At 38.9% G+C, this 24,470-nt stretch overlaps 7 protein-coding genes across 7 annotated transcripts; 5 read left to right on the forward strand and 2 right to left on the reverse strand.

Moving 5' to 3' along the window:
- Positions 1-1,454: 1,454 nt before the first annotated feature.
- Positions 1,455-2,844, forward strand: PKNH_1259000 (casein kinase II beta chain, putative; the record flags this gene model as incomplete). The annotated part of the gene is made up of 2 exons (XM_039114198.1): positions 1,455-1,907; positions 2,155-2,844. The coding sequence occupies 2 exons, from the start codon at positions 1,455-1,457 to the stop codon at positions 2,842-2,844; spliced, it is 1,143 nt and encodes a 380-aa protein (XP_038969845.1).
- Positions 2,845-3,997: 1,153 nt separating this feature from the next.
- On the reverse strand, positions 3,998-4,813 carry PKNH_1259100 (tetratricopeptide repeat protein, putative; the record flags this gene model as incomplete). Its single annotated transcript, XM_002259896.1, has 1 exon — positions 3,998-4,813. The coding sequence occupies one exon, from the start codon at positions 4,811-4,813 to the stop codon at positions 3,998-4,000; it is 816 nt and encodes a 271-aa protein (XP_002259932.1).
- An 816-nt stretch (positions 4,814-5,629) lies between these two features.
- PKNH_1259200 (conserved Plasmodium protein, unknown function) lies at positions 5,630-8,218 on the forward strand (the record flags this gene model as incomplete). The annotated part of the gene is made up of 1 exon (XM_002259897.1): positions 5,630-8,218. The coding sequence occupies one exon, from the start codon at positions 5,630-5,632 to the stop codon at positions 8,216-8,218; it is 2,589 nt and encodes an 862-aa protein (XP_002259933.1).
- Positions 8,219-8,831: 613 nt separating this feature from the next.
- On the reverse strand, positions 8,832-11,558 carry PKNH_1259300 (aconitate hydratase, putative; the record flags this gene model as incomplete). Its single annotated transcript, XM_002259898.1, has 1 exon — positions 8,832-11,558. The coding sequence occupies one exon, from the start codon at positions 11,556-11,558 to the stop codon at positions 8,832-8,834; it is 2,727 nt and encodes a 908-aa protein (XP_002259934.1).
- Positions 11,559-15,659: 4,101 nt separating this feature from the next.
- Positions 15,660-16,634, forward strand: PKNH_1259400 (40S ribosomal protein S6, putative; the record flags this gene model as incomplete). The annotated part of the gene is made up of 1 exon (XM_002259899.1): positions 15,660-16,634. One exon carries the CDS (start codon positions 15,660-15,662, stop codon positions 16,632-16,634), a length of 975 nt encoding a protein of 324 aa, XP_002259935.1.
- Positions 16,635-19,569: 2,935 nt separating this feature from the next.
- On the forward strand, positions 19,570-20,879 carry PKNH_1259500 (V-type proton ATPase subunit D, putative; the record flags this gene model as incomplete). Its single annotated transcript, XM_002259900.1, has 4 exons — positions 19,570-19,610; positions 19,888-20,005; positions 20,136-20,435; positions 20,592-20,879. The coding sequence occupies 4 exons, from the start codon at positions 19,570-19,572 to the stop codon at positions 20,877-20,879; spliced, it is 747 nt and encodes a 248-aa protein (XP_002259936.1).
- A 1,948-nt stretch (positions 20,880-22,827) lies between these two features.
- PKNH_1259600 (inner membrane complex protein 1k, putative) lies at positions 22,828-24,174 on the forward strand (the record flags this gene model as incomplete). Its single annotated transcript, XM_002259901.1, has 1 exon — positions 22,828-24,174. One exon carries the CDS (start codon positions 22,828-22,830, stop codon positions 24,172-24,174), a length of 1,347 nt encoding a protein of 448 aa, XP_002259937.1.
- Positions 24,175-24,470: the final 296 nt, after the last annotated feature.

The following is a 24,470-nucleotide window of genomic DNA, read 5'->3' on the forward strand; positions in this document are numbered from 1 at the left end:
TACGTCAGTAAGTACACAATTTGATTTAGTGATTGCGAAGGAGAGCCATCTCCGGCATACAGAACTTTTTTTTCTTTTTTTTCCTTGTATTTTCGGGGAAATCCTTTTTCTTTTGGCTGCTGCTAAATGGGGAAAAATATGGCTCATTTTTTTTTTTTTTTAGGGAGCGCCTGTTAGGTTAAAGGATGAAGGAGGGAAAAAAAAAAAAAAAAAAAATACGCTGTGTGCACTTAATAAATATCAACACACATACGTATGTTACATACTAGCATCATATGCGTTGAATATATGTCACATGTACTCTGTACCCTGTGCGCATTGCCATCGGCATATATATGCTTGTGGAGCCCTTCCACCGGTGAGTCGTTTTGCTTTTATTCCTCGAATGGCTGTACATGGAATAAGTATACCTACTTATTAAATGCACATAAACATACATATACGTATTTTTATCGTGCACAGGGAGGCTTACATATTATTATGCTCTCCCCCCACACCCACAGAAGGCGTAGAGAGAGCAAAAATACACTAGCCCACTAAAGGAAATACGCCTAAAAAAAATCCTGCATGGCACTAGGCCCATTACGGAAAAAAAAAAAAAAAAAAATTCGTCCGCATTAAATACCCAATAAAGTCGCTGTAGAAATACGTGCTTGCATTGGTTATATTATTATGCATACCTAATATTCTGCGCAAAAGTGTACCGTATAATAAACTGGGTACTTACCCTAATTATGCGCACGTACTCTTCATAATACGTATTGATTATGTACCTATGTCACGCACATAGGTATACCTACTAGTCGTATGGGGATAAATATGTACGTATGTATGTACCTGTACATATGCGTATGCAGGGTCGCGCGCACTTTGGTGAGGAATGCCCCCATCCTGTACTACTTTCTAGCAGCCTAATGTCGAAAAAATAAAACGACTGTTTTGTTATGTACGCTTAAAGGCACATGACACAAATTTGTTTGTTCACTTTTTTATAATTTGAAATGTGATTCCTTCGCTGTATCTACCCCTTCTTCGTCGCCCCCTGCTCTTCTTTTTTTTTTCACTTTTCTCTTTTCTCTTTCTCTCTCTTTTTTTTATTTTTTTTTTTTTTTTCTTTTTTTACATTTCCCCCGTTAACATCCCCCAATTGGGAAGTACTATAATGCAAATAATTCACGGAGATTTCTTTCCGTTTAGTCTGAACATACATGTGCCCTCGTGGCCACGTGGACGATCGGTTCATTTACACGCACATGTTCTTTTAGCACAACCTGTTCTTCCTACCATTGCATAATTATCATAGTGTGCAGATTCCACCCTGCATCCACCCACGTTCAACAATAAAGCCTGGAAGGGTATCCCGAACAAGACGCCCTAGATAACCGAATCACAAAGAACGGAGTTTGTACGTCCCGCTCCTGTTTTACGTGGACAGTATAAGGTGTGTGTGAGCCATGGATGAGGAGGGGATATCCAACAACGAAAGTTCTAATGATGTAGTTGATGAAGAAAATTTGGAGGAAGAAAGAGACCATTCCGATATTTCTTTCGGCCGCCGAGAAGATGAGGAAGGTGGTCTACACGGAGATAGCGCTGATGGTGGTGATGGTGACGATGGCGACGATGGCAACGATGGCAACGATGGCAACGATGGTGGCTATGCCGGTTTTGATGTACAAGTAGCGGATGCTCCGAGTGAAGAAAAAGATGCCGAGGGAGGTGGAAACGAAGAGGAGGAAGAAGAAGAGGAAGAGGTCGTCGAAGAAGAAGAAGAAGAAGAGGAAGAAGAAGAGGAGGAGGAAGAAGAGGAGGAAGACGATGATGATGACGATGATGATGACGATGACGACGACGATGATGATTATGACGACGATGAGTATGACGAGGATGACTTTAATGAGGCCACGGTAATTAGCACAAAAAAAAAAAAAAAAAAAAAAAAAAAGGAGAGGGGATGTTAATGACCCATGTGTTGGAAAAATAATACCTGTAGAGTGGCATACACATGTAGAGAGAGTGAAAACAAAAGTCGATGTAGAGGACGCCTTTATTATGGTGTCCAGTTTCTATAATTGCATGAGAAAATATGTGTATGCCCCCCCCGTATATATATATATATATATATATATATATATATAAAATACACACGTACAGGTATCATGGATCGAATGGTTCTGTCAGCTGAAACAAAACATTTTCCTTGTGGAGGTGGACGAAGACTTCATAAGAGACGAGTTCAACCTGATAGGGCTACAAACAAAGGTACCCCATTTTAAAAAGTTGCTAAAAATAATACTTGATGAAGACGACGATGATGAAGATGACGATGATGACGAGGACGATTATGATGAAGAAGATGATGAAATAAATAGGGGCTCGGATGACATTTACAAAAATAAGGATATATATGAACAGAACGCTGCATGCCTCTATGGATTAATACACAGTCGTTTCATTTTAACGTCAAAGGGGTTAGCACTCATGAGGGAAAAATATAAGTCAAGCATTTATGGTACGTGTCCAAGTATATATTGCGATAATGCCAAATTGTTACCTACTGCCATTTCGGAAGTACCCAAATTTTTAAGCCCGCTTTTGTATTGTCCTCGCTGTTGCGAAACATTTTATCCACATAAAAATTCTCTGATTAATCAATTGGATGGAGCATATTTCGGTACCAGCTTCGCTTCTTTTTTCGCGCTTTCCTTTAACATTCAATCAGACAAGAAGAGGATTTATTACACACCCCAGATATGCGGCTTTACCATTAATAGAGACATACGGGAAACATTGTACTTGGACATGAACAAGGACAACAGCGAGTCGTCCGAGGAGTATTCGTAATGGGTATCTACCCTTCGCATGTATGGGAACGCAGCAGTAGCGCTAAATAAGTTTTTGTGGAGGAGGAGTTCTTCCTCTCTGCATACACCAGCAAAAAGGGGCTAACCATCCCAAGTGTGCAGAAAAAAAAAAAAAAAAAAGGAAAAGAACCCCAACACAAATCGTCCCATGCTTAACGGATTATAAAATTTTTTAAGTAACATAACGAGAGGTCACCCTACTGTGTTTTATATACATTTTGTCCAGGCCCTGTAACTCGTCTATAATATCGAGTTTTCAATTTACTTGTTGTGTATAGCTAGGTCCATCCTTACCTAGATGAGTGAGACCCCATTTTTGTATCGTTACGTGCGATTCAGTTATATGCGCATGATGATACGCCTCTCGGGTTATACCAACTTATTATTATATATATATATGTGGAATTTTTTTTTTTTTTTTTTTTTCTCATTCCTTTTTAAGTGTTCCATTTATGCACACCTGTCTGCCATTCACTGAGTCCCTGTTGTGGAATGCGTGCAGGCAGGGTAGTTATACATATTTCGTTTTGTTCGTACTCATGGGGGAGGGTGTTCACGCACGAGTCTGCATCTGCATCCTTGTGTATATGTATACACATATATATGCTTAGCGACGAAGGGAAGATTTTTTGTAATTCATCCACCCGTGTGCTGTTCCCTTTTTCTCCTCTCTTCCATGTCAAACCTTTTTCCGTGCAAAGTGAACAAAAACACTTTTGCAACTTTGAAAGGGTTTTAAAATTTCTATTAAATGTTGAAAGTCTAGGCGCAGAACGGCGGAAATGTGATCTGTTCTTGCCTTTGAAAAGAAAAGTGCCTTGCAATGAGAGGGGCATTTCCCCTCGGAGCTTATCAATTTGGGTGTATGAACTAGGGCTAGAAAGTCACCACCTTGGCCCTACACATACGCTGAATGAAGCAACCTGGTAAATTCACCCCAGCGGGATTTTTAAAACGAAAAAAAAAAAAAAAAAAAAAAAAAAAAAAAAAAAAAAATTACATAAATGTGCACATTTGCACGCACGACGGAGATACTGCTTTAAACCCTGGACAACATCCTAATGATGTGGTTTCCTCTGTTGACCCCTTTTTTTGTGAGTGTTCTCCAATCAGAGCATACATGCGATGGAGAATCACTTTGCCTCCTCTAGCTCCCGCTCCAACCTATTTCGCAGCTCCCTAATCCGAACGGTCAAGGTGTGATCCGGACCGAATGTTTCTTCCGCAACAGAGTAGGACCGGATTAAACAGGTGATGGCAGAGTGAGCATCATTTAACCCTAAGTAAGAAAAGGAGAGGTTATAATAGCACAATGCTATCTGTTCATTTTTGTTCAGTTCTATAGGGGAGGAAATTAGTATCCTTATGCAATCCTCAAAATATCCAATAGACGTTTCAAACTCTTTTTTATGCTGATACAGAGAGCCCAAATTATTCAGTGTGTCGATAATTAAATAATTATCCTTCTTAATTATTAACCTTTTATTAGCTAGCGATAATTGCAAAAACTCTTCTGCCTTTTTTAGGTCTCCCAGATCTTTGTGTACAACGCCTAAATACGTCTGTATGTTTGCACACATGATACTTAATTCTCCAAAAATTTTTTTATATATTTCGAAACTTTTTAAATAGTGATTTTTGGAATCGTTTAGTAGCAAATTTTTATGTTCCATAATGGCTAGCTCTAAATAATGTTTAGCAATTTCTTCCGAACAATATGTACAAGAGAGTAACTTTAACTTTAGACTCTCCTTCAATAATTCTATTAGTTTTTCTGTGTCTTCATTTTTCAGCTCGAATCCGGAGTTTATGTATGTATCTTTGGGTCCACTGTACCAAATTTTTTTTCCTTCACTTGTAAATTTCCTCGTTGCTGCATTTTGGAGCACTTTGTGGGGAGAAAGTCTGCCCTTGGTCACCAGCCTTTGGAAAATTTTAATGGCGCTCATTTTGTTTCGAATTCCTTATGTGCTTCTTAAAAGAAGGGGGATAGTCGTCACAGTTGCTACTTATTGGTTGGCGCTTATTGGTGGGGTTCCCTTCGGCGTGTGCAGAAATTCACCTGGACAAGGTTTCTCAAGCTGCTTTTAAACGGCTCATTGACATATTTACACTCGCAAATTTGGACGATGGAAAATGCTCCCATTAGGATGGTTTACACTTCCTCTTCTTAATTCCCACCACGTTGTCATTTCTGTGTTTCGGTAGAGTGACCACCTGCTTGATCGTTTGGTAACCCTCCCCCTATCCCCACTTCCCTCCTCTGTCGTTCTTTTATACTATATTTTGACAAATTCCCCCTGTATGCATAAAAAAACGGAATTCCCTCCTCCTATAATTGGTAATTTTTTCTGTTACATATTTTTTGGCTTGTGTTTCTCCGTTTTAATAATTTTTTTTTTTTTTTTTTTTTTTTTTTTTTTTTTTTACTTTTTTCTCTCCCAGTATGGATTATGTAAGAGGAAGAACACTATGTGCAAAGCGGAGGTGGCGCGAAAAAAAAAAAAAAAAAAAAAAAAAAAAACTGTTGCGTTTCTTCCATGATACTTTGTACATCACCACACCCGTTGGGACCGTGGTCGCGCTACTGTTAGTCATTCGCTCCGCTTTAAGTCCATGCCAAATGAGTGAACCAAGTTAGAGGAACCAAGGACGATTCGCAGGAACACGCTTCACACAAATACGCATCGCGGAAATGGCCGTAGAACGGATGGGAATGGATCCCTTGGGGGGCGGACCTATGTAGAGCATTCACTTGTGCCCTCATGGGGCTACCTCACCTGATCACCCGCAGACGACTGGTTACACAGGTCACCAAACAAGGGGCGAACGCATCAAAGCAGCTCTTAATCAAATTGTATCTGTACAACGTGTCGAGGATAAACATCGATGTGTATTACGACATCGTTTCTGCGCTGAAACGGGATAGGCTTCCGGCTCAGGAGGAGACTCGTATTCTCAATGTGCCCCATTTCTCAGACGAAAACTTGATTTTGTACAAATATTTCCAGTACGTACATTCAGGATGTGATAAAGGAAAATCACTAAAATTAATGCTCCTACTGTACAACAAAAAGTTACGAGAGTATAACGATAAAAAAATTTATTTTTACAACTCATGTGTGCATGTGCACAATTATGTCTTCGAAGATTTTTTTTATTATCATTCCAATTTTTCCTACTTGAGAAGAGGAGATGGAAGGAGCGTCCATAGGCATTACACTTTGCACACAGATTTTTTCCTATACGCGCTCGACTTTTATTTATTTCATTTGTCAAAAAATTGCAAACTTCTGAACATTGAGCAGTTGAATGTTCTTTCAAATATTTATGCAAATGTGAGCATCTCCCCGGATGGCCACTCGGGGGATGAAGAGGCCCCTCAAGTGGGGCGTGCATGTGTGCAAGAGAAAACCATCACAAAGGATAATTCATCCATACGGGAGAGCATAGTTGAAACAAAGGCAAACAACAAGATATGTCTTTTGTTCATTCACATATCGAGGGGCATTATCGCCCAAACGCAGTCTTACATTGGGAGAAAAAACAACACTTCGGCGGAAGATGTCACAACACCCATGGAACTAACACATACGAATGTCAAAACGTGTAAGACAATTTTAAATAAACTTTTAAACAAAAGCGCATCGGAACAACATCGAGAATATTTCATTTTAAAAAAAAAGTACCAAAAAAAACTGCTAAATGTGAACGCTCTGAAAAATTACCTGAACAGTGTTAAATACCTGGACATTATTAACATAAAAAAATATGTGTACATGATCCTTTACCTTTATTTTAATTCTTTCATATTTAATAAGTCAGTTTACTTTTCTTCTCTCATTTTTTACATTTTACAAAAATATAATTTACAGCACACGTACCTATTTAACATACTATTTATCAAGTTTAACTTATTTCTTTTGAATTACAAAACGTTGAATGAGTACAACAAGGGGGTGTTGCTTGATTCACTTGGGAGATATATCGACTCCCTTTTGACATTTCGAATTAAGCAAAGTGGCCATGGAAAAATCAAAACAAAACAGACACACATAAGTCCAACAGGGGAATACCCAGACGAACTTTTCTGCCAGATATATAACAAGGAATTTGCAGAAAATGTATATATTTATAAGGAACTCCACGAGGATGAGTACAAATGCAGAAGAAATAACCCCAAACATTTTACATACTTTGAAAATGCCATACTGAACTTTTTCAAATATTTATATCAGAATGTTACATTCGTCGAAGGAAGGAAAATAGCTGTAGGGATGAACTCCGCGGAGGAGGAAAACGTTACACGTATGCCCAAAATTTTTGTGGAAAAAAAATATAACAAATTTTGCCTGACCTGGTCAGAACATTTTTTGTCAAATGTTGTACTGCTATCTAATTATGTGCAGAACTGCCTGCCCCTTCTTTTTTCCTTCATGCAAGGGATTTTCACGGTTGGGGTGAAACATACTAGACAGCAGACGAGGCGGGACGGGATTCCCATGTTATATAAGAGAAACATATTTATTTCGTGTAACGAACTGGGGAGAAGCACCCAATCGCGGTTTGCACAGTTTACGCGGTGTGGACACATTGATGGGAAAAATCCCTGTGTACAAAAAAACGGAGAATTAAACCCATTTTCGTCCCTTCTGAAGAATATTTACCGCACATTTAAAGATGGAGTGGTTAACGCTCGCCCAAATGATGAAGATAAAATTACGACCAAACCCTCGAAATGCGAGGCAGAATCCATTATGTTTAGGAACATAAAAAAAAATAGCAACAACAAGATTCGAACGAGTCTTACACACTACTACGTTAGTAGCAGTTTTAAAAAAATCAGTCAGGGCAACTTGCTTAATGAAAAAAATATTTTAACCTTCTACTGCGACATATATTTTAATAACAACATTGTCGAGGTTGATGGGCCTAAGCATTTTCTCCTTTACTACAATTTTCAGAAAAATGCTGACCAGGGAGGTCATGATGGTTGTGATGGTTGTGATGGTCGTGATGGTCATGATGGTCATGATGTTCGTGATATCCAGTTTGGCTCGAATTGTTACCCCCCCTTCATCGCCAAGCATAGGGACATGTTCGACTTCAATTTTGTATTTCCCTTCTTTTTCAACAACGCAAACGTGATGCACTTGAAGGACCGCCAAAGTAGCCACTTCTACTTCTATAACGACAAGAGTATAAAGAAGAACTTCTTCTTGTACATCAATGGTTATTTTGTGAAACACATAAACTGCTACGATAGGGACATAACAAGTTTCAAATACTTGCATGACGTCTTGTTCAGGCGAAGGAGCGACTTCCACGTTGCGTGGGGTAGCGCATATCAGTAATCTTTGTGTGGCAAAATAATACCTCTTGTTCTCTTGTATTCGATGCTAATTGTGTGTGGCTACCCGATTAATCACCACACCTATGTAATGCTACTTTCTCGTTGTTACTTTTCCACCGCGTCGCGGTAAATAGTTTCCACATTAAAACATTATTAAAAGTAAGTCTTTTTTTTTTTTTTTTTTTTTTTTTTTTTTTAAGTTAAAAATGTACTATCGCGTGAAATGAGGTGCGCGTACAGCCACCCCGCTCCATGCATAGCCACATTGATGTACACATCTGAATATATATAAACATGTACACACGTGAACTTCCACAGTATTTCAAAATGAAGCCCCGTTCAAAATTGCGCAAAAAGGAAAGAGGGACATTGCCCAAACGGGTAAGGTAACAACCAAGCGGATTAAACGGAATAGGCACAGGCCATGTAGAAGCAATCGGGGGTGGGGGTTCACGTGATGATCGGCACGTGATGGTCTGCTCGTGATTGTTCTGCACGTGATTGCTCTGCACCTTTTACACACACCGCGATACCCGCTGTAGGGCGTCGCTTCCCCATCCAATTTTTTCCCATGCTGTGCCACGTTATTTAACTTAGCCTCTCCCCACTTTTTGTTACTCCTTCACTAAGGACCGCAAAACGTACTTCAGTATTCCTCCATTCTTAAAATACTTAACCTCAATTTCTGTATCTATTCTGCAGAGCACGTCGAAGGAGATGGTCTTTCCCCTTTGGGTCATCTGAACCTTTATGTGTTGCTGGGGTCGGAGCTCCCCCTCATTTAGTTCAATGGAAAAGGTTTCTGTGCCATCCATATTATAATGTGCAGCACTTTCGTTGTTCAAAAATTGCAACGGCAGCACGCTCATGCCGATAAGATTACTTCTGTGGATACGCTCAAAGGATTCGGCCAAAATGGCTTTCACTCCAAGGAGGTAAGAACCTTTTGCCGCCCAATCTCTAGAGCTACCACACCCATACTCCTTCCCTGCGACGACAATAACATCTACATTGTCTTGTTTATATTTCATAGCGGCCTCGTACACGGACATTATTTTCTTGGAAGGAATATGTATTGTATTGGGCCCTTTATCTGGGCACAACTTGTTTATCAATCTGATGTTAGCAAAAGTGCCTCGTACCATGACTTGGTCATTACCTCTCCTAGCTCCATACGTATTTAAATCTTCATCTTTTATATTTTTGGATTTCAAAAATTTATACGCTTCCGAACTTTTATGGATCATACCAGCAGGGGAAATATGATCAGTGGTAATACTATCCCCTAGGAACAGCAGCATATGAGCATTATTAATGTTGTGGATTTTTTCTGGATCCAATTTCATGTTATCAAAAAAAGGGGGCTTATGAATATATGTTGACTTTACATCCCATTCATACAGTTTGTCTTCCTTTATCTTTATATCATTCCAGTACTTGTTAACGTATTTTATATTTTTATATATATCTGTGTACATGTGTGCTTTAAGGTATTCTTCCTCATAGGCATTGATTTCCTCCTTTTTCGGAATCAAATCAAGAGCCTTAATTTTCTGTCCCCCTTTTGTAGTGAACGTATAAGTTGCAACATCTACATTGACATTACCTATCAAACTTAGTAGTACGACTAACACTGGTGATGCAAGGTAGTTTGCCTTTACCAATGGGTGTATTCGTCCTTCAAAATTTCGATTGCCAGATAAAACGGAGGAGCATATCAAATCATTTTCATTAATAACATCCTCCACTTCCTTGTCTAGATGCCCACTGTTTCCTATACATGTCATGCATCCAAAACCTACATTATAGAAACCTAGTTTTTCTAAATACTGTAGAAGCCCCCCTGCTTCAAGATATTTCTGCACCGTTTTAGATCCCGGAGAAAGAGAACTTTTAATATAGGGGATTGGCTCAATTCCATGTTCCACGGCCTTCTTTGCTAACAACCCAGCTGCTATCATCGAGGAGGAGTTACTTGTGTTGGTACATGAGGTGATTGCAGCAAGCACTACACTGCCATGTGTAAGAGTGTACTTTTTGTCATCCTTATAGGTAAAAGAAATTACTTTTTCTCTATCATTCTGTGGAATGTTATACCCTTTGAATCCTACGGGGGATTCCAAACAAGCAGTAAAATCTTTGTGCAAATTAGACAACAACACGTTGTCGTGTGGTCTCTTGGGCCCAGATACTGACAAACTCAATTTTGATAAATCTAATGTATACACATCTGTGTATTCTATATGGTCTGTGTAATTATTAAATAGAGAGTTTTTAACTAGGTATTCCCTGATCAGGTTTACCTTCTCCTTATCTCGACCAGTTTGCACCAAATACTCCAAGGTTGTATCATCTACGCCAAAGAAACCCACAGTGGCCCCATACTCTGGAGCCATATTCGCAATGGTTGCTCTATCGCCTAACTTTAAATCTTTCAAACTTGGCCCAAAAAATTCCACATATTTATTTACTACTCCGACTTCCTTTCTTAAGAAGGATGTAATGTACAGAACGACGTCGGTACTTAACAAATGGTCGGATAACTTCCCCACCACATTTATCCCTACTACTTCTGGTAATGTCATTGATATGGGCAAACCTAGCATGGTTGCTTCTGCTTCTATGCCTCCCACTCCCCAACCTAAGATACCTAACCCGTTTATCATGGTGGTGTGAGAATCTGTACCAACTAAACTGTCTGGATAAAGCACTCCATTATTCTGAAAAACACAGTGCGCTAAGTATTCTAAATTTATCTGGTGTACAATTCCGGAACCGGGTGGTAATATTAACATATTTTTAAATGAGTGCATTCCCCACTTTAGAAATTTAAATCGTTCCAAATTTCTTTCAAATTCTTTTTTTTCATTTAATTCCCTTGCTTCGGGACTCCTACTATGATCCACTTGGACAGAATGATCAATTACTAAATCCACTGGAATTAGTGGATTGATTTTATCTGCGTCTCCACCGAGCATTGCAGCTGTGTCTCTCATGGTTGCTAAATCCACAATACAAGGGACACCCGTCAGATCCTGTAGAAGTACCCTCGCAGGCATAAATGGCACCTCCTTCTTTTTCCGGCAGTTATCTTTCCATGACAAAATTGTTTCGACATTTTCTTCAGTAACCTTTAAATTATCACAATTGCGTACAGCAGATTCCAGAAGAATTCGGATGGAGTAAGGCAAGCTTTTTATCCTACTGTCGTTCAGCTCGTTCAGGTCATAGTAAGTGAGGTCCCCCTGCCCCAGTTTTCTCCGCACCTTATCGAAGGGGTTACTCTTGCTGCAGTAGCTGCGCACGCAGTGGCTGAGGTTCACGTTCAGGTTCTTCATCATGAAGGGGGATAATGATAAGTCAATCAGTAAGGCGGTTAAAAGGGGCCACTCGACAATATGTCCTAGTGGTGCTATTGGGAACTGGTCAGCGGTCTCGCTGCTTGCGCGTTACTTTAATGGATGGATGACCATACACCTTGGTATACGTTATAAAAAGAGATACGTTGGATGGAACTTTTTTCCCCCTCTTTTGCACAATTCTCCGTGTTCCTGTGGCGTTACTTCAATTTTTGTCACTCCTTTTTTCCGTGTGTGCGTGTGTACGTTTGTTCATTTCAGCACATTTGGGGAATTTTTTTTTTTAAAGCGGGTTGGCACAAAAACGGGTGAAGTAGCAGAACTTTGGAGGAACGAACAAAATTGGGCGAAAAATAAAACTGGGTTGATGCGCCTTAAGTGGGCTGATTCACCTTAGCTGTGCTGCAGGAAGTGGGGGGACTCCTCAAGGTGCAATATTTTTACCATTGGGGAGGGGAAATAAAAAAAAAAAAAAAAAAAAAAAAAAAAACCTTTTTGGCAGTTTTTCCGAACATTTAAAATGCTTCCTCCATTTGGTCCATCGGAAAAAATAGCTGTGTTTGTGCTTACTGCGTACAAATTGGCAACGCAAAAAAATGAGGTGAAATTGGCCAAATTGGTGGGAATTGAGGAAACGAGGCGAATGCCAAAGAGGAAAATGAATTCATGTAGTTACCCCTCTGTATACTTACATGCGTATGCATTTACACTCGTGTGTTTGATCAAACGCGGACCAAAGTGCGATGTGTGTCACCCTTTATGGAGTTCTTTTCACTTTATTTTCTTTTTTAATATGATTAGTTATCGTCGGGAGAGGCGAAAACAACAAAAAAAAAAAAAAAAAAAAAAAAAAAATGTGTTGGGCCTTTTATTAAGGGTCATCTTTGTCTCATATGAGCGCAATGACAATCATTATGTTATATCATTGATTATGTTATTTCGTTTACTGTATTGTTTTGTTCACTTTTTTGTTTTATTCTGGCGGGGCTCATTAAGGTGTGATTTTCTCATGAGACATATTGTCTGCCCAACTTAGCTGTACACATGTACATACGCACATGTCCACACGTCCACACGTCCACACGTCCACATGTTAATATTTGGCCCACTTTCCTCACCCCAACAAAGGGGAAGGCCTGACTGACCGCTCCTTTAATGAGCAAAAAATTGTCCCTCCCTTAAGCGACCGTATGACTAAGCAACACTGCATCTTTGCAACTTTGCAACGTTGTGATTATTTGTTCGTCCCACACGGGGGTTAAAAAAAAAAAAAAAAAAAAAAAAAAAAAATTCCGCCACTCCGGTAAATGTCCCAAATGAGCATATTTTGAAGTTTAACAAAATAGGAAAATGATGGCGTAGCATTTTTCATCCCACAGAACAACATGTTCCAATTTTTATTTACCCCTTCTGAACAACATTATAACGTAACGTGGCATTTCGCCATGGGGTTGAGCTCGTTAGCATACGTAACATATGTTCCCATTTTAATATGCATATTACTGTGGGTTAAAAATAAAAGGGACGTTCGCTTATTCGTCCACTTTGGCTCTGTCACTTATGGACCAATAGGGACCGCCGAAAAGAATAAAAGTGTGTGCCCCTTATATCGTTTTTCCTACCAAGGGGAACTGTTCTTGGAAAATAAGGAAAAAGAGTAATAAGTGGCTACATGGGAGGAAGGCGCATCCCCATTTCGTAACTATCCAAGACATTTTTACGTATCATCCGAATGTTCCCCCTAATAATTTTCCAATAAGAACATTTCTTTACCTAAGCCTGTGCAGCTGCACGTAGGAGATTGTTCCAAAAAATAACACCGCGTAAATTTACACATGGATAGCCGCGGATGTGAATATGCGTATCATGTGCAGGAGTGATGCTTTCCTACTGCTTTATGTTGCCCCCTCCACAGGTGTATAAGACGAATAACGGGGGAATTCCAATGGGGGACCCCGTTCGTCTGTCTCAATAAATTATTAACATATGGGTATAGTTATGCGTAAGGCTCCTTATCCTCTTCAAACAAACTCCCACCTCTTCGTCCCATATGTTTTGTTCTCCCCGTATTTACGCAAACATATGTACGGAGTAAAAAAAATGGGAATTCCTAATGCCAAGGTTAATAGCTTTTACCTTGCTCCTTTTGATAACCTTCCCTAGTCATAATTTACGAAGGCACAACTTTTAAATACTCAAAAGAGGTTAAGCAAATAAATGATAATTAATAAACGCCATATGTTTATATTTTTATATTTTTAATTTTTACCTTTCAATTTATAATTTTTTTTTTTTTTTTTTTCTCATTATTCTGCCTTTGCGTTCCTTCTTTTGGGTGTGCAAAATTAAAAGGGGACTATAGAATTGCATTGGCCACGTGGTCATATAGCATGTTGCTCCAGGGGGTGTCGCATTTAACTGCGTAAAAATATTTTACCTGACTTGAGGAACCCCACCATCATTTCAATACCGCGATTTTTAATTTCCTCTACCAATTTAAACACGTGCCAAGTGCTAAATAGGTAATTTTTTTCGAACTGGTAGGAAGCAACATTTTCTCTTTTTAAGTGGCTCGAAATTATCACATACAAAATGGGAAAACTAACAAAACAGAAACGTATCATTTAATATTACTATATCGTTGCCTATTCGTGTTGGCCCCCTTTTCCCCCATTGGTGGGCTGCAAAATGTTAAGAAAAAAAGGGGGGTCACAGGGAGCGAAAAAAAAAAAAAATAAATAAATAAAATATAAAAAATAAAAAATAAAAAATAAAAAATACAAAACTTCACCATTGCATTGGCGCGGAGGCCGACATAATATATTATGCTCGGGTACGCTTTTTAAAAGGGACGGCCATTATTTATAGCGGAAAAAAAAAAACGTCACCATTTTTAGCACCTCCCCTTTAATTTTCGCCCTTCCTGCAAGTATTTGAAAAAATAGCGGTATAGTGATTTATGCGGGCTTGGCTTACCGTATTAAGTAATATAAATACATGGGATGGAAGGGCACAAAACCCCGCTGAAGGCGCATAAAATAAATATACGTTACGGAACAGTGCAAAATTGTTGTTCACATAGGAAAGAAAAAACGCGCCGCTTCCTGTGACCACCCGAAGCAATTTCCCCAAGCAGTTGTTGCCCCGCACGGAAACTCACAACGGCAAAAAAAAAAAGAAAAAAAAAAAAACCTGTGCATACCGCGCATGGAAGAATGCCGACGTATATATATAACCTTAAAATAAGCAGGCGGAAACGTATCTATATATAATACGTATGCATAAAATTACCATGTGACCCAGCTCTCTTTGAACTTATGCTTTTTCCCATGTGCATATGATGGATACATGCGTGGATGGGAGTTATACTTTTTCGTGCCGCATCTTCCCAAGGTCGCATGGAGAGCGCCCCGCCCGAGCACATTATTAATATGCTAAACGGGATATTTTCCCATACATTTTCACCCCCACTGCCACAATTTTTGCAAAATAAAAAAAAAAAAAAAAAAAAACATTTTAACACGTTGTGCATACTCTTCCGCTTACCCATGTGCTTTTTCCAGATTTGTTTTTTCACTCAGCCCCTTATTGGCAAAACGAACAGAAAAAATAAAAAATATGTAAATTTACCCATCTGCAAAAATATATATTTAAAAAAAAAAAAAAAAAGAAAAGTTATTAACAAGTCAGGCAATGTTGTTTACTAATAAAAAAAAAAAAAAAAAAGTTATTTTATTTTTTCCCATTTAGAAGAAATAGTAAGGGAAAGCCCATTTACTTTTTTTTTTTTTTTTTATTAAACCCTTGTTGACAATTTTATCCAAAAGAATATAAAAGGTAAGTAATAATGCTATACTCGTTCTGCAGAGTTGTTAACAGGCATATGCGGAAAGGAAGGAATAAACGCGTGTGATATTTTTGTTCTCTTCCCCCGTGTATATAGTGGCCCCAATTTTGCCATTCGCGCAAGTATAGCCACGAACAGTACAGCTCGTTGCTCATTCACCGCGTAGCCGCGCAAGCACAGCGAATTTTCCAATCACCACTTGACACCTCGCCGCTACACTTCTCTCCGCAGCGAAGATGAAGCTGAACATCTCGAACCCACTGAACAATGTTCAGAAAAGCATAGAAATCGACGACGAGAAGAAGCTACTGCCCTTCATGGAGAAGCGCATAGGAAACGTCGTCCCCGGGGATTCCATAGGCGAAGAATTTTTAGGATACGTATTTAGGATAACCGGAGGAAATGACAAGCAGGGATTTCCAATGATGCAAGGAGTGCTAACGAACCACAGGGTCAGGTTGCTATTTAAAAAAGGCATGAAATGTTATAGGCCAAGGAAAAAGGGAGAAAAAAGACGAAAGTCTGTAAGAGGATGTATAGTAGGCCAAGATTTGTCAGCACTAAATCTAACCCTAGTGAAGAAAGGTACAAATGAAATCCCAGGATTGACCGATAAAGCAGTGGGAAAGAAGCTAGGACCAAAGAGAGCTTCAAAAATTAGAAAGCTTTTCAACCTTGACAAAACGGATGATGTTAGAAAGTATGTCATCGGAAGAGCCATTTCGAAAAATGGAAAGAACAGATTTATCAAGCCAAAGATACAAAGACTTGTTACAGAAAAGAGGCTATTACGTAAGAGATCACTCATGGCAAAGAAGGAAAAACACAGATTGGAAAAGAAAAAAGTAATTAAGGAATATAAAAAGCTATTGAACCAGTACAAAAATGGACTGCTGACAAACACCGATGAAAATGCCGGAAAAAAGAAAAAAGTTAAAAAGACCCTTGCGAAAGATACCAAGAAAAAAGATAAAAAAAATCTTAAGGGGGACAAAGCAGAAGCAGGCAAAAAGGATACCGTTAAAAAGGATGGTACCAAAAAGGAGGTAGCCAAGAAAGACGCAGGAAAGAAAGCAGCATCTGGATCCGCAGCAACGGCCAAAGTTAAAGAAGAGAAGAAATCCAAGCAGGACAACAAAGCGGTGAAGGTGGAGAAGAAGGCCCCCGCCAAGCCCAAGAAGGAGGAAGTCAAGGGTGGCAAGAAGAAGTAAAAGATGTACACGCAATATGTGTGTATGTAGCTGGACCCACGGGAGGAGGGGGTTATCTTGCTATAAGAGGGGACAGCACAGAAAAGGGGACCAACTGAAAGCAAACTGGATCACATAGAGTGCAAGCTGAATGAGGGGGGATTATAACAGTCGTGCCATCCCCCCTCCCATATAACACTCCCAAAGGAGCACTCACGATCAATGGCACGAAATTGTTGAAAGAGGAAAACGGCCAGCGAGGCTTAATATATATATATATATATATGTGGATTACCCCCCTTTTGGTGTAGTTCCATTACGTCCACCCCCCCCTTAGGAACAAGCGCCGCGAGGAAAAAAAAAAAAAAAAATGGGTAAAAAAGTGCAAAGCATGCGTATGTTGCGCTTGCATTGCATAATGGGTACGCCATATCTGGACACACCTGAGCGCAACCTTCCTCCAGTCCACCACCCCTAAATTGCAGTAATAACCCCTCCACGCGAACTTAAATTTTTACTTACCATTTTTATTCTAACCTTTTCGCAAACTTCCAACATATTGGAGATGTTGTATATATGTGCCGTATATACCTTTACAGTATGTATTAACTTGCCTTTCAATTTTAAAAATGAATAAAAAAAAAAAAAAAAAAAAAAAAGATCAAGAGGAAGAAGGATACTTTGGTTGTGTCTTCTTCCTGTTGCGTCTCAGCACACGGTGAGGTATTCATGCACGGATCGGAAAACGCTCCTTTGTTGTTGTGCTCAACAGAAAGTCTTTTTTTTTTTTTTTTTTTTATGTGCCGCTATTTAGTGTGCCGTAATGGGAGGATGTAACTTCCTCTACTTAGTCTCGCCCCATCGAACAGTACTGGCCAGTAATCCTTTCGTTGGGCGAAAAAAAAAGAGCGCTAAGAATGAGAGCACATCATATTACATCAGAATAAGTTAAATTTATTCGTGTCAGTTTGGGTTTAGGCTTTTAAGGAGTTCTCTTAAAATGGAAAGTACAACGTTCAATATATCCATGTTGATCTTAACTTGGCTTTACCCCATGCGTGCCAACATTACACCTTTAAATGACCACCCTGTGCTGTGGTGACAGCGAATTGGAGAAGATCTTTCCCCTTCTGGTGAAGTTGCCCACGAAGGAAACGCTGCTTCATTTCCCCATATGTATAAAGTGTGCATTTTTGAGTCAATGGTATAGAGGCTTCCATTTTGGTATGCACAAAAGTGTGAGGCGTGTGTGATGTTCGCATATCGCTGTGGCAGCAATGACATGTCCTAAGCGTACCTATATATATTTACACATAAATTACTTATCAATTTAAATTGTCAAAATGGCTCTTTTTTTCTCTCCACTCCCTCAAGTGTGACAATTTTTTTTTTTTTTTTTTTTTTTTTTCATTTAAAAAGCAGTTCTACGAAGAGGTGAACATCCGAGTTGTATAATCGGGCAAGCTCTTTCTACTTGTGGAGATGCGTCGCCTATTATTTGCATATGTGTTTATATGCACAAATCATTCACCCTATGAGGTTTCCCTATTGAGAACGTGCCTACTCCCGTTAAGCATATTCTCTATACATGCACATACGTTTCGCACGGCAACATTGATCCACACTCATATTTTTCCCTTTTTACAAATTTATGAGAGCGTGATAAAAAAAAAAAAAAAAAAAAAAAAAAAATCTTTTACCCGTTGACGGATTCGCTAGCTGGTGAAGGCAATTATATGTGCGTGACGAAATAGCTACATTTCTGTTCAAAACAGAAAAAAAAAAAAAAAAAAAAAAAAAAAAAAAATGTTTAACATATCGAAGATTAGTGACCCAGCGAATGAGCAGAAAATATGTAAATTTGAATAAATCACGACAAAGTCTTCCCCACTTTGTAGATATGGCATATTATTTATTGTGTACATATGCGATCATTCCTTTATTGGAGCTACACCAACGCCTTTATACGCGTAAAAACACTGGGATGATATAAGCGAATGAATGAGTTTTAGAAAAGTGCTCATATATAGTGTATACTTTTTTTAATCGTTTTTTTTTTTTTTTTTTTGCCTGTTTCGATTAACCCTTCTCTCTCCTTTCGTTGCTAATGGTGTCACTCTCACGCACAGAAGGGAATTACAATACATATGTAATTTTTACATCACTATGCACGTTTTCAAATATGCCTTCTTTTTTCCCCCCCCCTTTTTTTAAATAATCACATAAGTATGAGCTTAGCAGGACCATGTCCGTGGCTACGCTGATATGATTATAATTTTTTTTTGTGAAATAGGAAAATCATTCTTTTTTTATTTAAAAAATTTTTTTTTTTTTTTTTTTTTTTGTGTTTTTACTCACTCCACATGGGGCTTCCTCTTATATAAAATTCACAGCACGCACATTTGTGTATACTCTCACGCGAGCGTACGAAGTACGAACGTAGGAACGTACGAATTGTGTACATATATTTATGTACATTTCCCAGGTGACACATGGAAAGTGCCTCCATTTTTTTGTAATTACGTAAATATATGAGTTCATACTATGCATGTGTCATTTCCTTATGTTTGTATTTTATGATTATGCATAAAAGTGAGTAAGTCTTTTTTACAGCGTTTTTATTTATGGCACACTAATAAGTGAGGGATATATACATATATATTTTTTTTTTCAATGCTTTTTGGGAATTCTTTCCACTAACCCGGTGAACGTTACTTAACGCAGTGTCGTCACACTCCATGAGGGCATCTCCATTTTTATAAATATTGTTTCAATACAGTTATGTTCACCGAACGCTTTATCCCTTAAGTGAGCTCCCCTCCTTTTTTTTTTTTTTTTTTTTAACCATCCGCCGTTTCCTTCAACACAAAAAAAGGTGGGAAGGAACAAAAACCCATCCACACGGAACTATTTATTTAAAGCTTAAAAAAAGGAATATTTAGAAGATCTCTTCAAAATGGGGGCCCTAGACGAGTCTACGCCTGTTCCTTCCAGAATGTAATGATAAAAAAAAAAAAAAAAAAAAAAAAAAAACGCACACCGAACACTAGCGCATGGGTTAGGCTTGGCCACCCTTTTAGCGGAGGCAGCGTTGTCATGTGTTATCGAATGTGCGAGTAGCACACAGCTTCTACCTAAAAGGCGAGTGGACGGTTAATTTTCGTCATGCGCTTGGGTGGGCAATTTTCGTAACTTGACTCATCTCAGAAGAACACTTCTCAACAGTTGGTTTCAACGCCCTTCATTTTTCTACTCTGCCCTGTACTCCCCGCAGAACCCTACAGCTGATGAAGCAAAAGAAAAAAAGCGCATTTCAAGGCTACTCCCTGTTGAAAAAAAAAAGTGACGCTCTCTTCATTCACTTCAGAGATGTACTGAAGGACATTGTGAAGGTAAACAAAATGACGAAAAGAAAAATGTTTTCGCATGGGGCTATTTTTGCCCCACACAATATCCATCAGCCGAATATGTTATTTAATTTTTTTTTTTTTCTCCCCCCACTGTGTGAAAATTTCCCTTTAGACAAAAACCAAAGTAGGCGAGGAAATGGGGAACGCCTCCTTCTCATTAGCCAAGGCAGTATGGGCCGCCGGTGATTTTAAGGGACAAATTATCGAAGGAATAAAAAGACCCGTTGTAACCCTTTCCCTATCTACCAATAATGTGGCGGGCGTGAAGCTTCCTATTTTCCAAGTGCACATAGATCCCACTGTTGACGTTTTGGGCAACTTAGGAATTGCTTCAGGAGGGCAAGTGATAAATAATACGCGAGAAAATTATTTGCAGTGTCTAAATATGCTAGTCAAATTGGCATCTATGCAGGTAGGTTAAAGTGGAGGAAAATGAATGAGTAATATGCACGTTTCGTCATTGAATTGGGATTCGTCTTTGCTTCCCCAGCGTGATATCGCCGCTGATAATTGCCTTCCTTTTTCGCGTATGTATTTTTGAAATGTCGTTTTGCACTCCCTGTCGCAGGTGGCCTTTTTTTCGCTAGACGAAGAAATCAAAATGACCAACAGGAGAGTGAACGCCCTAAATAACATCGTGCTACCCAGGCTCGATGGAGGAATCAATTACATTATAAAAGAACTAGACGAAATAGAAAGGGAGGAATTCTACAGACTGAAAAAAATAAAGGAAAAAAAGATTGATAAGTTAAAAGACGAAAATGTAGAACACATACCTGATGAGGATCATCACGAAAGTGCAAAAAGACATGACAATTTTGCCACGTCGCAGAAGGATGAGGACGTTATATTTTAAGCTTTTTAATTTCACACGCATTCTGTATAATTTGTATGGTTACGCTTTTGTTCCTTTATATATATGTATGCGTAGATTTGTACGATAACACAAGACCCCAACGCTTGCTTGAAGGTATGAGCCAAAAGTCTGTCAGGAAGGCCCAACGGATGAGATGATTACTTTTTTAATTTTGCCCTCGCGTGAACACCATTGAAAAATAAAGAGGTTTTACAAAACGCCTCTCAGCTTCGAGCTTGGCCAATAAGTGTAACCCCCTGGCATGGTCCGAACTCCTAGGTGCACTGAGCGGATTGCAGCATGTATGTAAGAATTTTACCCCACGTCCCCCCTACATTTGTACATATGTTATGTGTTGATAAGTATCGCAATGTAGAAACCACCGACGGGGAAGCTCAGCGACAAGGAGTTCCTCGATTGATAACCCATTTGTACGCAAATTTGAAAAAAAAAAAAAAAAAAGTGAATGGACCCTTTTTGTCCCACCTAAATTGTACTAAAGTTGATATATATTTCCCACCGCTAGGGAACGCAAGACGGGGTGACGTCGTGAAACTTTTTCAAAAATAATTCGTAGAAATATGTATCATGCATAAGATTCATTACATTGTTGAATTGCTCAATGTTCATGGTATGTGCTGCCGAATGAACACCCAAACGCAACCCCCGTGTTTAACTACGTGTGCATGCAAAAAAAAAAAAAAAGCATGTTTTTTATATGAATAACATTGTTTGAGTAACTTCATTATTTACCCATCTAAAAAAGCGCAGTGTGCGCAGTAAGCCTAATGAGCGTAATATATGCCAAATGTCCCCTTAGCAAAAAGGAACGAATAACCTAACCATATGTAGCATATGCAACGTTTGCACGGTCAACCTTGCTTTAATAAGATATGCCTGTCCAAAGATTTTTTTCTATTTTTCTAAGAAAAGTACGCCAAAATGAGGGCACACACATAAGGCAAAGAAAAAAAAAAAGAAATCCTACACACAGCACATCAAAAATTATGACTGTTCATAACATTTCATTATTATTTTTTTTTTTTTTTCAAGCTAGCTATTTTTAATACACTTTGTTCATAACAAACCGGCGAAGAGGGACTTCCCGTTATCCTCTGAAGCGAAAAATGTACAATTGGCCGATTTTTGCAGCTTAAACAGATTTTATTTGGCAACACAACTTTGCCTGACTTGTTCATAAAATTCTACAAAAATGTTGTTAATTTTATGAACATGGAATATTTTTGTACCACTGGAATGCACACTAATGGTTTTTTTTTTTTTTTTTTTTTTTTTTTTTTTTTCGTTCCACTTTTGGCTTACACCTTTCTATTCTACACCAATTTGAAGCAGACCTTGCACACGTGTATATAAAAAGCACATTTTTCAACGTGGCGAAAAAAAATGAACCAGACAAAATTAAACTAACAGAAGGAATAACGTATATATATGTAAAATGCGTTATTTAAGTTAAGCGTTTTTTGTTTTCCTCCTTTTTTTTGTGACAAAATGGGTGTCTTGCTGTTCCGTTGCATGACACAAAATTGTAAAACTGGTGGAGAAGTAAAGAAAGAACCGAAGGGGCATTTGTGTGATTTTCCTTTCTAGATAAGTCCCACGATATACATATATATATATATGTTTTTTTTCCCCACCCTTTGTACGAATTTAAAAAGAAAAAATCACGCACATTCGCATTCCAGCCACCTGTCTGCTGCCATTTCCAAGCAGAAATAAGCCGCACATTTCCGCTTCTACAATTTTCAGCCCTCCTTTTTGCACACACAGCACCGCGCTAATCTCACCCCCACACACGATCACGGCCATAAGTGGATTGAGTAGTATTTCTGCGAAAAGCACCAATTTTGCGTGTCTTTATTTGTGGCTCCAGCTGGGCACAGAGAAACGCGTGCATACGCGCATGTAAAACAAGCGAATTCCCTCCGAAATGAATCACAATTCGGGGAAAAACACCGATCCGAGTACGGAGCGAAGTGATAACTCGGTGGGGGACTACATACATGGAAGGGGGATTCCCAGCGGGGACTACATTCATGAGGGGCAAGACCAAAATGCGGAGGGAGTGGGTATCACAGAATTGTCTGAAAACGAATTCACGGGCGCGCAGTACATTCCAGAATTGCATGGGTTGGGCAGACCGAGACAAGCCTTGCCCTTCGAGGTAAACGAAATGAGAATTCCAGGACAGGTATCCCCTTACCACATGCCACAAGATGATACCTCCTCAGAGAAGGAAACATTATATGATGAAAATGGATTACCAATACGGACAAATTCGAATGAACAAGAGAGTGACAAAAAATTGTGGTCATGGACAAATGATGGAAAATTAAAACTTTTATGTTCTCAACCGATAATCCCAGTATCTGTTGTTCAAGGAATACTAAGGAGAGACAAAATTATTTTAATACCACAAGTAGAAGTAACTGATTTTGTTGTGCCCAAAATATACAATCAAAATATAAAACATGATGTACCCAAGTTGGATTTAAAAGTGAAGTGCTCTAATGTTGAAATACCAAATGTCAAGTACGTAGAGAAGGAAATAATAATTCCAATCATCACAGGGTATACACATAAATTCATCCCCAAGTGGGATGTCCACGAAGTTCCTAGGCCGGTTGTTAAATATATAGGAGAGCAAAAAATAGTGGAGGTAGAAGTACCCGAAATTAAGTATATTGATAAAATTGTAGAAAGAGAAGTAGTGGTAGATACCGTCCAAAAAAGGGTTCCTAAAATTATCGAAGTTCCAAAATATGTGGATGAAGTTAAATATGTCTGGAAGCCTATTGAAAAAATTGTATACATACAAAAGCTGGTCCCCAAATTTGATGTCAATTTGGAATGCCCTCCACCTTTAATCGTTCCCTACCCAGTACAAACGGTCAAGCAAATACCACCTGTGATGATCAGAAAAGATGTGAAATTTCCAGATTGTGATTACACGGATTTCAATTCTCCTTCCGGGTCGTTGCCTGTCCCTAGAGAGTACGTCGATTATTATACTTCTAGGCAGAAACCCCCGAAGGGTATTTTCTCCAACTGCTGCGAATCCAACTGTAAGAATGGGGAAAATCATGATGAGACCTACTACGATGTGTCGCGCAATTGTGCCATGGGGGGTTCTGAAGAGTCTATTCAGAATGAACTAAATATTTGTAATTCCTCCAACCCGTTTGTCAATACTAGCGTCGATTCGATTTTAAATAAGGGGAGTTCAAAGCTCCCCCTTGACGCGGACATCAATGCCAGCGTAAGTGTGATGACATGATAGAGGGGGAGAGCACTGGTAAGATCAGTAGGGTCCATGTCTGCTACAAGTTTCTATGCCCCAGTGGAGTCACCACTTTCCGCGATAGTATAACTTACCCAAATCATTATTAAAGGTAAACATTGTAACACATAAGATAGCCACCTTTAACCTTTTGATTATTACCCACGGAAGATGTTCTTCCATTTGGACCATGTCGTACAAAGGAAAGGGGGCGTCTTTTCTTTTTTTTATTTTCCATGTTTGTGTTTGTTTGTGTGTGTGTGTTTTTTTTTTTTTTTTTTTTTTTTTTTTTT

The sequence above is a fragment of the Plasmodium knowlesi genome, assembly GCF_000006355.2.
Source record: "Plasmodium knowlesi strain H genome assembly, chromosome: 12".
NCBI classification, from domain to species: domain Eukaryota; phylum Apicomplexa; class Aconoidasida; order Haemosporida; family Plasmodiidae; genus Plasmodium; species Plasmodium knowlesi.